The sequence below is a fragment of the Pelodiscus sinensis genome, chromosome 4, assembly GCF_049634645.1.
Source record: "Pelodiscus sinensis isolate JC-2024 chromosome 4, ASM4963464v1, whole genome shotgun sequence".
Taxonomy (NCBI): domain Eukaryota; kingdom Metazoa; phylum Chordata; order Testudines; family Trionychidae; genus Pelodiscus; species Pelodiscus sinensis.
Window position 1 is genome coordinate 110,643,695 of NC_134714.1, and position 16,702 is coordinate 110,660,396.

A 16,702-nucleotide genomic window follows, 5' to 3' on the forward strand; every position below is an offset into this window, starting at 1 on the left:
TCACAATGTAAGACTAAAACTGTCGTGGGATATTTTTTAGTATCATACATTCTGAACTGGAAACCTGGTTGATCTATCTCTGTACTTTACACAACACATTTCTTGAAGAAGTATTGTATACCATAATAATACGTAATGCAAAAAATTAGGTGCCCTCAAGATGTGTGCATCATTCCCGAAGCTTCTGCACAATCTGACCATCTTCTCCATTCCCTAAAGCTCTTATTTTTTTACACCCTTATCCTTTCTAACATGCCTTTTCTATGTTTTCCTATCTTTCCTGTCTCAATTCTGGGACTGATCCTGGAAACCCTCATTACTAAGGGCAGGGCTTGCAAATCGCCCTTTTATGGCCCAATCAAAAATGTTTCAAGGCCAGTGAACTGACTCCAAGTGTTTTCAAAGAGTTCTAAAATCAGGCCATAGTTAATCCAAGACTGATGTGGCTGGTAATTCTATGTTCAGTATAAATCTGAGGTGTGTGAGTAAAGATTTTGCAGATTTCACCCTTAATTTGTAAACTCTTCAGGTAAGGCGAATTGTCGATTGGTTCCAAAAACACTCTGAAAAAAGAAAATAGAAACAACAATAAAAATACTTACCCCACAGTAAAAAACTGCCTCATCTCCTGTCTTCGAGACCTCATCAGCTGTTTATATTCTCCAATACGCAGTTTCTTGCCATCAACAATACAGGTGCGTTTTGGTCGAGGTTTGTATTTATAGTTAGGGTACTTCTCTAGATGAATTTTACTTAGCCGTGCCTGTTCTTCATAGTAAGGTTGTTTCTCTTGATTGGACATGGATTTCCAGCGAGAGCCTATATGTAAAAACATCATGCTGAAAGCAAGACAGACTCAGCTCTATTTAGAGGCATTGTAGAATACCTGCTCCACTTTCTTTTTTGCCAAGCTGATAACAAGTTCATCAACATTTACCAAAACTGTGGCCAATATTTTTAAAACTGATTAGCTATTTTGGGTGCCCAATTTGAGCCACCTTTAAGAGGCGTGACTTCCAGAGAATGCAGCTCACCTGCATTCTCAAAGCCCTGCTCTTTAAAATATTTCCAGGAAAGTACCTACGAATTGAGGCATTTCAAATCAGTACCGTGAAAACTTTGTTCTCTGGCACTGTGTAAACCAGATAACTTTGTTAACCGGTGTTGCCCCCAGCCACAATACCATTTCGTCTGATACATGTGACTGACTCCCACCTGTCCAGATGGCCGATGTAGGGCTTCTGATAGCCAGCACTCCTGGCTGACACCATCAATAGGTGTCTTCTTTCTCTCCCCCCAGCCTCCGGTCTCTCAGCGTGCCTCAAGCTGCCAGGACCTGGATCTGCCAGTAGGGAGTGGGGCAGAGCTATAAGCTTTGTTATCTGGCACATTCAATTAATTGGCAAGCCCCAGTCTCCATGGATATTTCTACATGACAGAGAAGATTGAAGCTACTGTTGTCGATCTTCCAGGGTTCAAATTATTGGGTGTAGTGAAGACACGATAATTTGAACTGAGAGGGGCACTCTGGTTGATGCCGGTAGTCCTGCTTCCACAAGGAGTAAGGGAAATCGAAGGGAGAGGACTCTCCTTTCAACTTCCTGCAGTGTGGGCAGCGCCAAAAGTCAAGGTACTTTGACCTCAGCCACACAATTAATGTACCTGAAGTTGTATAGCTTAATTCGAGTTTATCCTGTAGTGCAGACATACCCCATGAGTGCTGGATAACAAAGAGTTCACTGTAGCTGAATTTGAAAATCTGGGTCTTGTGTCCACAACAATTTCTCTCTATTGTTCTTTACAATAATGAATTTTTAACGTGAGAATAATTCTGTGAACTATTTATTAACATGCACATTACTAACATCAGATTGATTCCATTGTCATTGTGTTGATGTTAAAAGCTTATCACATTGTTCATGCATGCATGCTTATTCAAGCCTCCTTAAGAACATAACTTTAAAATTTCTAATAGATATTAATGCTCTGCAAGTTAGCAAGGAAAACTTACGGAAAGCTCACTTATTCACAAATTACAAATTACTCCTTACTCTTATGAGTCTTTAATTTAGTTATGTTTTGATATAAATTTGGCATACTATTGGCATCCTATAATATGTTAAATCCTATTATTCATATTTTTTCTCTGGCCAGATGAAATAAATGTATTGAACTGCACTTAGAAAGTTATTTTTTTAAAGGAAAGCACATTTGTAGTTATATACACCACTTTCAGTATTGTAAACGTTCATTGAAAGCTTAGCCAATAAAAGTAGTAAAAAATTTTAATACAGTTTATACAGGAAGAGGAAAAAGTATTCAAATCTCTTGTATTGTTTATAAAGAATAACCTAAACACTTGAAGAGAGGATAGGTTTTGGGGGGTTGTTATGGGTAAGCAATGCAGAAAGTAGCTTTTTGGTGTCTTTCAGCTGGATAAAACTATTACAGCTGTGGTAAACGTGGGTGGAAGCTATTCTTTTACCGAGATTTTTCATACATCAACAAATGGAAAAGTTGTATAAATATTATCCATAGCCAGCTATGCTCTGTGTCAGTTCTAATAATTCAGACCCTTTTCTCATTGTTCTGGAAAAGTAATACAGATATTATATAGAGATAAACTTATTTATAACACGTTAATACCATGGTTAACAAACACATGATTGCTGGCACTTCTGATATATTTATGCTAAAAGTTTACATTTTAATGAATACAGTTACTATACTCCTAATAGTTTTTTCACAGAATGCACACAAATAATATAGATTCCCCATGGCTGCCAAAACTGAAACAGTGCAGGGTTTATACAAAACTGAAAGGCTATTCATATAACTTATTTAAAATGGTAGACAAAAATATGAGAACTTCTAAGTGAGATACTGAAAGTTTTAGGGCAGCGTACCATTTATTTCTCGAATGTCTTTTTGCCTCTGACAAAAATAACAAATGCATGCGAAACAGCTCTGTTTAAAATACATTTCAACTCAAAAGTTTACAATAAAATGATTGCAGATGAAACTTGATTTTAACTATTATTTATTATGAGTTACATTTAGAATCCATCTTTAACTTCAAAGACACAAGAACAAATATATGTTTTAACATTTCACCACTCATTCTCACGTATGTTTCTAATTCTCCAGAGAGGTCATTGACTCAAAATGTCTAAAAAAATCAACCAATTTATCTGCACAGTGGCAAAACTCATATTGGTGGATACCTAGATTACATATGTACGCATTAAATATTATTTCTGAATATTTAAAATTAAGCAATATTTTAATTGTGTAATGAAAGTGTTTCCTTTCATTTTTTCTTTTATCATCGATACATGTTTAATTAAAATATTACCATATTTTTACAGAAAATTCACATTGAATATTTTTTTCAAGTGTTATTAAAGTTGCTGACCAATAATTCAATTCTGACATTAATGTTCTCCAGCACAAATTTGTATCTTGGATTTATAAAATGTACAGATTCCATTTTCATGAATCCTGAACTCTTAGGTTCTAATTATTTCTGATGTGACTATAGAATGGGTAACTCTTCCCAAAAACCACGGTTATAGTAAACTAGCAATACACATGGGACCCTAAGCTGTCCCTCCCTTTCAGAGTCTCTCACCATTGCTTAGCTAAATTAGGAAGGAGAGGAGCTGGCTAGTTCCTCATGTTATCCTAGCTTGAGCTAAGTGGAGCCTCTTTTTACTATGTTCCCACTCTCTCCAGCCTGTACTGGTGTCCTCGGAGCTATGTATTATGATACCGCAGATCTGACCAGTCAGCTATTTTGGGGTAAGGAAGGACATTTTTTCTCCCTGGTGTCACTTGTGGAATTTTTTGCCTTCCTCACAGTAACCTGGAGGTGCAGTTAAGTAAAATCATGATAGGATTTAACAATTTGTGATAGTACTTAGAAAGGATGTTAGTTCTTCATAATTTATGGCTGGCTTCTAGTGTGGTTAAAAGGAACAGTTCACTGAAGTAAAAGGCCTGAGATTCTATTGATGAGTCTTGTACTCAGTGGATTGTGAAAAGTCTTATGGCCTTCATGGGTCCAGGTCTCATCCCCTTATTAGAATCCCTTATCCCGCTCATGCAAGGAGGAATAGGGTAAGACTCAGAAGAGCATGTTGAGTTCTAGCCCAAGGTAGTATCCATGTAATCCCTGCACTAGAACCACTTAAAATGCTGAGTAGGTGAGAGTAGGAGAGATAGAATATGAAGTGTTCCTAACCCTTGTTAAGTTTAATACAGTTGTGGCCTGCTGCTTAAATATCCATTCCTGAATTTGTCCTCATTCTCTAGCACATCTTCATCAGTCATAATATATTTACGGTCTTGTACTTACCTAGGATTTTGCTAATATTGGAGTTGTGCATGTCAGGAAAAGCTTGGAGAATTTTTCTGCGTTCATCCTTTGCCCAAACCATGAAAGCGTTCATTGGTCGCTTGATATGCGGTTCACTACTGGCTCGGCCCCGTGCATCCCTGTAGACTCGCGCTTCAGCCACAGTGGCACCTCCTGTTGGCCAACAATAATACTGCTGTAGTTTAGCTGCAGAGCCATTCATTGCTTTACTTCCTGTAATATCAAGGCAGGAAGAAACAAGATGGATGCAAAACATTATTATTTCAAATACAAGACAGCTTCCTATGCCTTGTTTATTGCAGGGTTATTTTTTCTCTCTCCACCTGTCCCCCAGATCTACAAGAAAAGATAAAGCAGACCTAATTTCATGACTCTAATTAAGCATACAAAGGCAGTGTTAACAAGGTCCTTGGTTTGACACAACAAATTGTGTGTATTGATAATTACAGTTTTCTTCAGTCAAGGTACTGAAGACTAGAACAAGTTCCAATTCTGGAGCAGCATGAATAATTTGTATGCTCCATAGGGGTATGTGTACAAAAGTTACTCAAATACTTCAAAATGACTGTGCAATGGAACATATTCAAATATTTCATGATGAATTATATAGCATATCCTTAATCTGGGGGTACGTGCTACACATTGGATAAGCATACTCAGTTCAAATTTATTTCAGTGACAATTGAATATGGGTCAGCACCTTGCAGGATCAAGCCACGTATCCGTAATACAATGGTCTATCGTTAACAGGTATGCAGGCTAATCCCAGAGCATCGGGTTGGCATGACTAGTATATCGGGGTCCCCTTGACAATGATACCTCAGTGAATCTTGATGGCTGGCATGCTCTAATTTGAGATGGATTTGGGGCAGTTTTCTTGGTAGTCCGAGCTTTACTATATGCTATCAAGCACACAACTGAATATTAGGTGGTAGGTACTGGCTGATATAGCTGAGATGTGAGCATGGTAAACTCGTGTACTTGTCCTGAAACTTATAGAATCACAGTTGTAATATACACTTTTAAGGCTGGGACACGGAGGAAGAAAAAGCTGTACAGGAATAAAGTAACATGATTTTATTTTAGGCTTCAGCACCCTACACTCATTTGTGCTTTGATAAAAACAAAAAGGTGGTTGTGTCAAAACATGACAATAAATTAGAACAATAACATGCCTCATTATTTTTCCATGAACTACTAGGGCTAGCAGTGTGAAGCCAATTTATATCAGCCAAAAATATAAGGCCAGATATTTAGCTTGTGTACAGTGTCATTGTTCTATTATCTTCAATACTGCTTTATAGTTTTTAATTATGCAGAATCCTAATTTTGGTAATTTTCTGGGGAAATACCATATTTTATATACACAACAGTTTAATTCCATGTAGACATTTCATTTATATGAAAAAAACCTTAGCATAGGGGATGCATAATTAATACACTACCTTTTTGCCACCATGCCCACAGTACATTAATTTCATTTAAAAGGCACTGACCATACAGGATAAATTGATTTCACTTTACATGGCGTTGACAGCCATGTTTATTGTGCAGTGAAATGTAGTGTAGTTTCAAGCTGACAATATCCATCAACATAGGGCAATATGCTGACTGCTGGTCCAGATGAAGACATACATTACCCTGAAAGCAAAACACTCATTCAGATACGACAGTGTCTTCTCCTGAGGATCACTGTGAAAATTTATGATGCCCTCAATGCCATTACTTTACAACTGACACTGATTCAGCAATTTATATACTTACATGTGTGCACATAAAAGAAGACAGGTTTGTGGCAAATGTCAGATTCAAAAATATTTTAATATTATTCTGAGTTAACTACTATGCCACAGGTGTTCGGCATTTACAGATGGTTACTATTGCTGCTCTCTGTCTCTCTTTCTCTCTCTTGAAATCGGAAGTAGTGAGGAGAGGATGAAGAGAAAGATATGCTTTTAAGAGTTAATCCAAAGTCAATGGTAGGGAGTCTTTTCCCTGTTTTCAAATGGGTTCTGGAGCAGACTCTTCCTTCACATCCTCTCAAATAGAATATATCTTTATTTTCAAATCGTGATACTTCTACTTGGCGTTTCCTAGATCACTGTGGTTTGGTGATTTTGTTCTAAGTGGTAGAGCTAATAAATAAAATAAAAATGTGTATATATATATAGAGAGAGAGAGATAGATGTATACTTATGTATAAACATTTCATTTTTAAAATACTAAATTTTGAAACAACTATGCAATACCTGTCTCATTGAGCCAGAAGGGACCTCAAGAGGTTATGAAGTCCAGTTCCCTGGCCAGACCAAATACCATCCCTGACAGATTTGCCCCAGATCCCTAAATGGCTCCCTGAAGAATTGAACTCATAACCCCAGGTTTAGCAGGCCAAAGCTCAAACCACTGAGCTATCCCTCCCCCGTGCAGCATTATGAAGCTGGTTGACAAATGAAAAAAGGTGAATAATTTATTCTGTACAAAGTGGTCAAAGTACAATTGTCAGGAATTTATGGGAGGATGTAATGATAAGGGAGTTGCCACAAACCTTCCAAGAATTTCTTTTTCCCCTAACATGAGGAGGGGGTGGATCTATCCATTCTTGCATCAAATGCTGCACTCAGACATCCCACAACCACTATACAAATAAATGAATTTGGTACAGAGGACCCAAGAAAGGTTAGGAGAGGTGGTGGTGGGAATCTCTCAACCTACTGGTATGATGCAGGTGACTGCTCAACAGTTTCACTGCCACTACAGTCCATGACTATATTTGGGGCCCTTCCCCATTATCAGATTTTATAATGGTGAATTATAGTGGCCCATCCCAGGCTTGCCTCACAAGCTCCTTCTCCTGCAGTTGTTCTAAAGTGAGGTCTCCCTCTTCTCAGGAGACAGGTTACACCACTTCCCAATCTTACACTCCCTGCTATATTTCTCCATAGTGCTCCACTCCAACAGAATAAACAGAGAGGAGCATCTGGCTCCTTATGTCTGTAATTACAGTATAATGATCAATAATTAAATAAAGGAGGAAAGAATAGTAGTTAACGCAACTGCATACAAAACATGCTCATATAACACCATAGGGGACCAGGAAAACCACCTTGAGCTCCGATCCTTATATAAAAATGAAAATAATTACTTTGGAGAGATATAATGCATCATATAGTCTCTAAAAGTAAAACTTTGAATTCCTATGTTATGGTGAGCTTTTGTGCCTGCCTGAGTAGCCAAGACAATAGCACAACACAATTGTCAAAATGTTTTGCTTTTTAAAAAAAAAAAAAAACCCTTAGCACTTAAAATACAATTTAATTTGAAAATCATGTCTTGACTTACATAACTGACACACCAAGTCATTTACAAGCTACTGTGTTTATCTAAAGCTGGCATGGTTAGGAAACAGAACTATACATTTTTGACAGTATCAATGCATACATTTGGCTTATGAATTTGTCTTCAGGCCTTTGTAATAAAGTTTTGGCCTGGTACTCTGGTTCTGATGCAGGCAAAAGTCCAGAAGACCGCAGCATGACTTCTGTAGGTTTAAATTCTTTATTTGAAATGATTATAACTTGAAATAGGAAAATGAAACTGCATTCCTCATAATCTATTTTAATGTAATATTTTCTGGGGGAATAACCCTTAGGCTATGTCTAGACTGCAGGCTTCTTGCACAAGAAGCTTTTTTCAGAAGAGATTTTCCTAAAAAATTTCTTGTGAAAGAGAGCGTCCACACTACAAAAGTGCATCGAAAAAGCTATGTGCTTTTTCGAAAGATTGTGTCCAGACTGCCTGGATGCTGTGTTACATGTAAGCAGTGATTGCTATGGACAGAATGGCCACCAAGGCACCTGTGCTTTTTCCTCTTCCCTCTTCTTCCGAAAAAAAACTCCCTCTTCCTTGTCTACACACGTCTTTTTGTGAAGGCGTTCTTTCGCAAAAAGGTGTTCTTACTTGTAGAATAATGATTACCAGTTGAGGAAAAAGCCCTCTGTTCTTTTTGATTTACTTGCAAAAGAATGCAATTACAGTGTGGACATAACTCAAGTTTAGTCGGAAAAATGGCCGTTTTTCTGACAAAACTCTGTAGTCTAGACATACCCTTAGAGTAGTAATAAACTGCAAACATCCCAAAAAGGATACAAACCTCTTGATGCATCTGCTCTGAGCAAGTCTACGCCTGAAGGACTTGAGAAGGAAGCCAAAAAAAGTTGAGCTTTTCTCCACTTGATCTTTGAGTGAATACATGCAACTAAGCCTGAAGGCTCTCATAAAAGAATCTGTGCAAAATGAGCTTTTAAAAATAATTAACAATCACACAACCTGTCTATGCTAAATGTCCCACAAGTCCAGGATCATGTTTAATATACTATACATTACAGAAAGTGCTTCTGTTTGCAAAAAGTAGTATAACCAGGGAGCAAAAATTCTTAATACTCACTAAAGTTATAACGAAAGCCTATGAAGATATAAAAGGCACAAATGTAAAATGTGTTCTTGCAGGTTGAAACCCATAACAATAATTTTTTTTTTCAAACTGCAAATCAGCTCAACACAACTTCAACCTGTCAATCAAATATCAAAAAAGCTCCTTCTCCCACATAAGGAATTTCAACAGGTTTTACAAGCCACATTCTTGCGTTCTTGTTTTGTGCTGATAGTGGCAATAATGAGTGATCCAGAAGCAAAAAGACAGAGGCTACATCCAGACTGCAGGCCTCTTTCAGAAGAATCTTCTCTGGAAGAGATAGCCCGAAAAATCTTCTTCCGAAAGAGAGCGTCCACACTGCCAAAACGCATTGAAAAAGTGATCTGCCTTTTCAAAAGATAGCATCTCCACTCAAAAGATGCTATCTCGCATTTAAGCTGTGATTACTATGGATGGGGTGGCCCCAGGGCACTTGAGCTTTTTCCTCTTTCCTCATCTTTCGAAAGAACTCCCTCTTCCCCATCCACACATGCCTTCTTCCGAAAGAACTCTTTCAGGAAAAGGCTCCTTCCTCGTAGAAATATGTTTGCCAGTGTCAGAAAAATCCCTCCATTCTTTCTTTCTTTTTTTTTTTTTTAAAGAACGTGATTGCAGTGAGGACATAAGTGAAGTTTTGTCAGAAAAATCACCATTTGTCCAAAAAAACTCTATAGTGTAGACATAGCCAGAATATTATAGAATCTGAAGAGGATATAAAAGACTGTAAAGTGGTAAGGACTTTAGTTCTGGTTCATAGGAAGAGTGTGCTCATCCTTGTCTAATAAAATGCCTCTGCAAAAAATTATGTACAAAATACATTACCAACTCTGTGTGTGTGTGTGTGTGTGTGTGTGTGTGTGCGCGCGCGCGCGCGAGGGGAATTACAACAATTGTGTATATTCACTAGGGAACTGTTCATAATGCAGTTACAGAATGGGAGTCTGACTTCCAGAATGAGGAGTTTGGTTAGCATTCAAAATCGTTGCAAAAGCATAAGCTTTGGCTGCCCTATTGGCTTAGTTGGCAGGGAAATCTATTCCTCAGCCCAGCAGAGGCGAGGTCTATACTAGAAGTGACACTTTCAGCTTCTAAGGGTGGAGGGTTGCTTTGCCTTCCAGCTCTTCCGCTTCTGTTGGGCTGCACTATTGATGAGATAATACAGAACAAAAAGCGGTTTAGAGGAGAGTGATTACTTTTTGGATATGCCCAGTGTTAAGTTTAGGGTTAGCATGTGAAGACTACACAAGGTCAAAAGAAAATTAAGAAGATACAGTACTATGGCCCTGATCCAGCCAAACACTTAAACTTTAAAAAATCTTTGACAACTAGAATAGGTGAACTGTTTTTCTAGAGGCCTGGGTAGTTGAGAAGGAAAGCACTTCGAGTCATTAAGGTCTGGGAAAGAGCTTGGTCAGCATCTGGACAGAGGAGAGAGTGGGGAAAAATATTCTCCCCCTGAGTGGGATGTTGAGAAAATTGTATTGTAACTTCTGATATATTGCTTATTTGCTGTTTGCTTGTATCTGTTTGTCTGTCTTATCTTTTAGATTGTGAGATTTTGGAGAAGGGGCAGTCTTCTATGGCCAAAATCATGCCTTTTGGAAGATAATGACAAAACTCCTATTGACTTCAACATCTCTCTGATCCTTTATAGTCCCCGCGTGCTGCCCTTATTTGGGTAAGTAGGAGAACCTGGTGGTCACACCCCATCCCAATCTGGAGTACTAGCATTGCTGAAACAAAGAGCAATTTTCTCTTTCAGCCAACATCCATCATACCGTTACCCAAACTAACCATCACAGCGGATGACCAAGTGCTGGAGAATGCCCACAGCTTCTTCTATCTCGGAAGCTATCTGTCCAGCAATGCTGATATTGGCAATGAAATCTGCCACCGAATTTCCAGCGCTAGTGTGGATTCTGGACATTTACGAAGGCAAGTCTTCGATGACCGTGACATCCAGACACAGACCAAGATTGATGTCCACAATGTTGTGGTCATTCCAACGTTGCTATATGGAGCTGAAGCTTGGACTCCCTAGAGATGTCATATTAAAGATCTGGAGAAATTCCACCAAAGATACCTGACAAGAATATTGGGCAAAATGTGACAGGACAGACAGACCAAAGTTAGCATCTTCATAGAGGCTGATTCCTGCAGCACTGAGGCAATAATTGCCTGAAGGCAGCTACGATGGTCTGGTCATGTGTTCAGGATGCCTGACACATGTTTGCCTAAACAGATTTTCTATGCTCAGCTGGGGACCAGGATGAGGTCTCGTGGTGGGCAAAGGAAGAGCTGCAGTGATATCCTTAAGAACACCTTGGTAAAGTGTGGCATTGACACTGAAACCTGAGAGAGGCAGGTGGAGGATTAGGTAATCTGGAGGATCACCATCAAGAATGGTGCCCAACACTTTGAGATCAAGCATTGTCTCCAGGAAGATCAGAGAGTGTGACATAAGGAGCATTTGTGGGCTCTCATCAGTGCTGATATAGAAACGTCATGTACAGTCACTGCTAGAGAGTGTTCCTTGCCAAAATTGGCCTAATTTCTCATCTTTGCACTCAGTAGTTATAAGCATCCAAGAGGAAATCTTACTCAATTCAAGGAATCCCAGAGAGAGAGAAAGAGAGAGAGAAAGACAGAGACTAGCATTGCTACTGCTGGTTAGGTTATGGAAGTGATACCAAGTACTGAATGAGCATTGAAACCATAATGCACACTTGTTCTCAGAGATGGATCCCTCCAGAATATGGGGAAGGACAAAACAAAGTTGAGTGAAAAAAAGACTGCACTTCTCTGTTCTGCACTTCCTAGACAAAGGATCGCAGACTCCACTACTGTTAGTGTGATATTTTTTACAAACATTAATGACAAAACCATTTCTGAAATTAATGGATGGGCAAAACTTTAGAGATTTGAAAAACACAACAAATACCATTTTACTGAAGATTTTTAGATATGAATTCAAGTGGCTGATTTTGCAAAATGTGACCAAAATTTCTGCTTGATAGCGGGATATTAAGGAGTGACCCAGGCAAAGTCCTAGATTTATTGCCATGTTTCTTATTCCTTCTCTGCCTTTTTACCTCTTTATTTTCTTTATATCCTCATCCACATGCAGATGACACTTTATTACCAGCAAGAAGGCAAAATATATGGGCACTTAAAGAGCCACTGTCAAACCCTACTCCCATCAATTGTCTTGTGTGTGACATTCCACAATGCTAACAACAGAACAGAGAAATCACTAGACCAAGGGGTATGAGGTCTGAGGCAAAGGTATCCTGAATGGCAGTGTTTGGTCACCCTCTAAATACCAAACAAATACTATTCAGCTGGTATTCCAAAATCCAACATTTCTCATGAACAGCACTTGAAGCCTGGAAGGGAGGAGAAAAACCTGAGCAAAATATAACTGATTTATTAGATGAATTGTAACATTTTCATGGGTTCTAAAATATTTTACCTCCAAAGGCATTTAAACATGGTAAGTAAATACTGAGAATTAAAAGTATACTGTAGCAGAGGCTAAAAACTCTCTCTTACATTAATGCCACACTCAGATATGATATTCTTAGCAAGTGTTGCTGCAGATAATGCTTCTATTTTTCCTATTAGAGACTCTATTCTTTTTAAACATCAACAAGAAGAACCAAAAGGAAATTCCCTAAGGTCAGCTTGGAGGAAACATAAACCTCTAATTCAATAACTCTGCTACTGCACTAAAAAAGGCCTTATTATTGCAACGTCCATATGGAGTCAATTGGACATTAATGACTAATCAATCCCTCCCTCTTCTATTCTACTTATAGTGTCACAAACCGTGTTTAGATTAGCCCATTTCCTGCTTAGGATCGCTCAAGATGTCTTTTGTTCTTTCAGGGCTGGCCTGATGGAGGCAGCTTAAACAAACACACGACCCAAGTGGCGCAGGAGTTATAAACTGCCATATGTGAATGAACAAAGGGGCCATACTAAAGCCTTTTGTGGTATTTGTTAATGTTTTTCATCTGAGCTTAAAAAGACCTAATGACTTTGCGGTGAGCTGATGCATGTGGCTCGTGGCTTTGCAAAATGAAGGAAATTCTCGCCAGTTATATATCAAAATATATTTTCCAAAGTCCCTTGTTTTCAGCTTTGGTGGCACTGAGTTTCCTTTTTATTACATTTGCTTTACATATGCAAACAAAATGCTTTATCTTAATTCAAACAGAGCATTGATACACAAACACCGACACAACTTGAATGCTTTTTCCGCCCTTAAAAAAATGAAAAGTGAAATATATTGTGTGTGTGTGCAAAATGAAATCAAGTCTTCTAGATTTTACCAGTAGTAGCAGTTCATTCAACAGAGTAAGTGCTGATTTGTGACTTGAATTTAAGCTCTGAAACAATATTTTAAATAGGCTATTATCACCTCCACAAACAGCAACCAGTTTTGCCCAAATCCACAAAGTTCAAATGAATCAAAACCCTTAAATGCAGCTATTTTCTTGATGGTTTACAAAAACAGTTTAGATTACTTGACCACATTTTATGGCAAAACCAACCCTTATTGAAATGTGGCATGGATACAGTTGAAAACAATGAAATCATCTATTAAATAATACAGAACTGTGTTAAGTTATTATACAGGCTCTTGATTTACTGTGTTACTGTACCAGGTCTGATTTAAGACCAAAATGGTAAGGTTACGCCTAAGAACCATAGCACAAATGGAATGAAAGATTAGTTTTTGGAGACCCAAGAAACTTCTAGATACAAGGAAGGATGCTGAAGTAGTCTTATATTTCTGAAAAATAAATTAATTTACTGTAATAAAAAGACTTTGCATTTACATGTAACATACATTGGAAGAACTCAAAATGCTTTACAAATATAAACAAAAGCCCCTTCTTGAAGTAGGGTCATTAAACCTGTTTTACTGAGTGACAAAGTGAGAGTTGCAGGTTATAAAGCTTGCTCAGTGCCTGTAAGCAAAGTGACATTCTCAGGCACCAGGTCTAACCATTATATACATTGCCTCCCTATTGATATCATTTTTGAATTTCATATTTGTTTTGACAGGAAAGTAGTAACTGTCACAGATTAGATATGCAGGTGAGAAATGCTTTATAATGCTTGTTACCATAATTATTATTAAGAGCTAGATGACACATTCCAGTGATATTGTTGTTGCTTTTTAAAAATAATTATGATGACAACTACGCCATAATTGTTCCTATACCAATCAGATTAAAAGGCCAAACAATACAATTTCAGGTGAAAGCATATTTTATTAGAAATCAGAATGGCCCTTTAAAAGTCAATATATCATCAGCGAGAGTGCTACCAACATCATTTAAGTATTTGGAGATACACTTATCTCATAGCACTGGAAGGGACCTTGAGAAGTCTTTGAATCCAGTCCCCTGCCATTATGGAAGGACCAAGTACCATCCCTGCCAAATTTGCTCCATATCCCTAAATGGCCCCCTCAAGGACTGAGCTCATAATTGTGGATTTTACAGGCCAATGATCAAACCACTGAGCTATCCATCCTACCCTCCAACCATGATGACACCTATGGGATTTATAAAGTAAGATACTGATTTTTAAAACAAGAGGACATATTTTATAGTCTTTACTCAGACGTGATATCAAACAAAATGTTGCCAAAACTAGATTGGACCCATTCATATATTGGCCATTCTTTTATTTTATTTTAAGATGGAAAACAAAGAATGTCAATTCACTCAAGAGAATAATGGCAGCAGAACTTCAAATTTGACTTCTACATATTTTTTCAGAGGAGATGAAGAAAAGGGTCTGAGAGCTGATCATAAATGACTTTTCTTGCCTCTGTACAGCAAAAACACAGCTAAAAACAATTAAACTACACCATGTTTTATAAAGAGATATTTTGTGTTGACGTACTGGGAGGGAATTTGTATAAAGTACACTTGTAGCTATGTCTGAACAAGATATTAGAGACATAATGTGGGTGAGGTAATAATTTTTACTGGACCAACTTCTATTGGTGAGTGAGACAAGCTTTCAAGCCACACAGTCATTTGTAGTACAAATTCCCTAAAGTTTTGTCCAGTGTGGAATAATTGCCGTGTCAGAGAAACTCTGAAATGCAGAGCATTCTGCCAAAAGATTTTTAGCATCGATTCTGGAATCATTACATGAATGTTCCATTTATAGTATCCAATCCACAAACGGATTTGACACCTCTTAGCATATAACATAATTCAGAGTATAAATATCAGTAATTCTCTTCCATCCAATGTTTGCTGCTCTTAATTATTCTGTCACGTCTATAATTAGACTGCAAATACCTAGAAGCAGGACATGTGGGCCTCATTTCTTTTTTGCCTAGCACATTTAGGGGATAGTTGTAAAAATTATAATAATCAATAGTATAATAAATAAATTATAAATAGTGAAGAAAGAGAAGCCACAGCTGTAGTACAAGGGTATGAGTTCAAAATTATTACATATTAGAACATTTTGGAAAACTCTTAGGGATAATTTTTCAAATGCACCTACCTACCCAAGATTTGAGGGTGAAAATAAGAAACTGCTCTTACAATTCAGGTACTCGCATGTAAAAATACGTATTTGCAATTCCCTGATCTGTATTAAAAAATATGGGATTTTAGCAGTACAATAAGAAATTTTACAAGTGACCTGACCATTTGAAATGCAATCTTTAATTGGTACTTAGATGCTAAATTTAAAATATAATTAAATATCTTAAAATCATAAGAAAGATACTTGAATATGCTCAACACATATTCTCATCTAACTGCGTAGAACATAAAATTCAAAGAAACAAAGAAAATTCTGCACTTTGGAAGCCAAATTTTACCATGGATGTGCAGAGGGGACTAGATGCTCAATGCAGCTCAGTGGTAGGGAAGGAAGGGTGTGTCTAGACTACATCCCTTTTTCGAGAAAGGGATGTAAATTAGGCATGTCGATATTGCAAATGAAGTCGGGATTTGAATTTCCCGTGCTTCATTTGCATAATGGTGGCTGCTGCTTTTTTTCAAAACTTGGCTTTTTCTAAAAAACCAGCAGTTTAGACAGGGATCTTTCAAAAATAAAACCCTTTTTTTGCAAGATCCTGTACACCTCAAAAAATGAGGTTTTGTTTTCAAAAGATCCCCGTCTAAATTGCTGTGTTTAAAAAAAAAAAAAAAAGCCAAATTTTGAAAAAAAGCGGCGACCGCCATTATGCAAATGAAGCCTGGAAAATTCAAATCCTGGCTTCATTTGCAATATCGATGTGCCTTTCTCAAAAAAGGATGTAGTCTGGACGTAGCCGAAATGACTATAAACCAGCTATATCCAAGATTTTGACGCTGCTAGTGAACAAAATGACCTGTACTATAATTTAGAATAGTATGAGAGCTATGCCAGCTGGCATGGCTTTATTTGGACAATTCCAGTGGCCCAGGATTAGCCAGATTGCAGAGTTCTTCATCCCATCCCTACCCTGTTACTTAAGCTCAAAAGACCAGACCAAAGATGGTATAAAATTGGCTTTAAACAAATTGACATTTCTCGTTTGCTGGAAGAATTCTCAGCTATCTGAGTAAGACATCTTTGAGTTCCTTTTGCATCACTGGAATAGCACAAAAGGCTCAACATCTGTCCTGTAGGATTTCTGTTGACATCAGTAGCAGCCCCTTTCAAAAGTAAAATTTTATTTCAGAATGTGAAAATAAATGTTTTAAACCATAGAACTACTATACTTATTTTCTCTCTCTCTCTCATATTTATAAATAGGCTGATCAGAGTGACTACCTTCAACATTTGTGACAATAATTTTTTCATGGGCTGAGACCTTCTGT

The 16,702-nt window shown here is 37.7% G+C and overlaps 1 protein-coding gene across 29 annotated transcripts in view; it reads right to left on the reverse strand.

The window, feature by feature from the left end:
- The window catches only part of SOX6 (SRY-box transcription factor 6), a 519,233-nt gene that overhangs the window by 15,422 nt on the left and 487,109 nt on the right, over positions 1-16,702 (reverse strand). For 25 of the 29 annotated variants that reach the window (XM_025190443.2, XM_006134565.4, XM_075928048.1 and 22 more), the window contains 2 exons: positions 4,358-4,591; positions 603-819 (listed from right to left, as the gene is read on the reverse strand). In XM_025190443.2, the coding sequence (XP_025046228.1) occupies positions 603-819; positions 4,358-4,591 (451 nt within the window). The remainder of the gene's footprint in view (positions 1-602; positions 820-4,357; positions 4,592-16,702) is intronic. The other 4 variants (XM_075928052.1, XM_075928041.1, XM_075928050.1 and 1 more) reach the window with 1 other exon arrangement.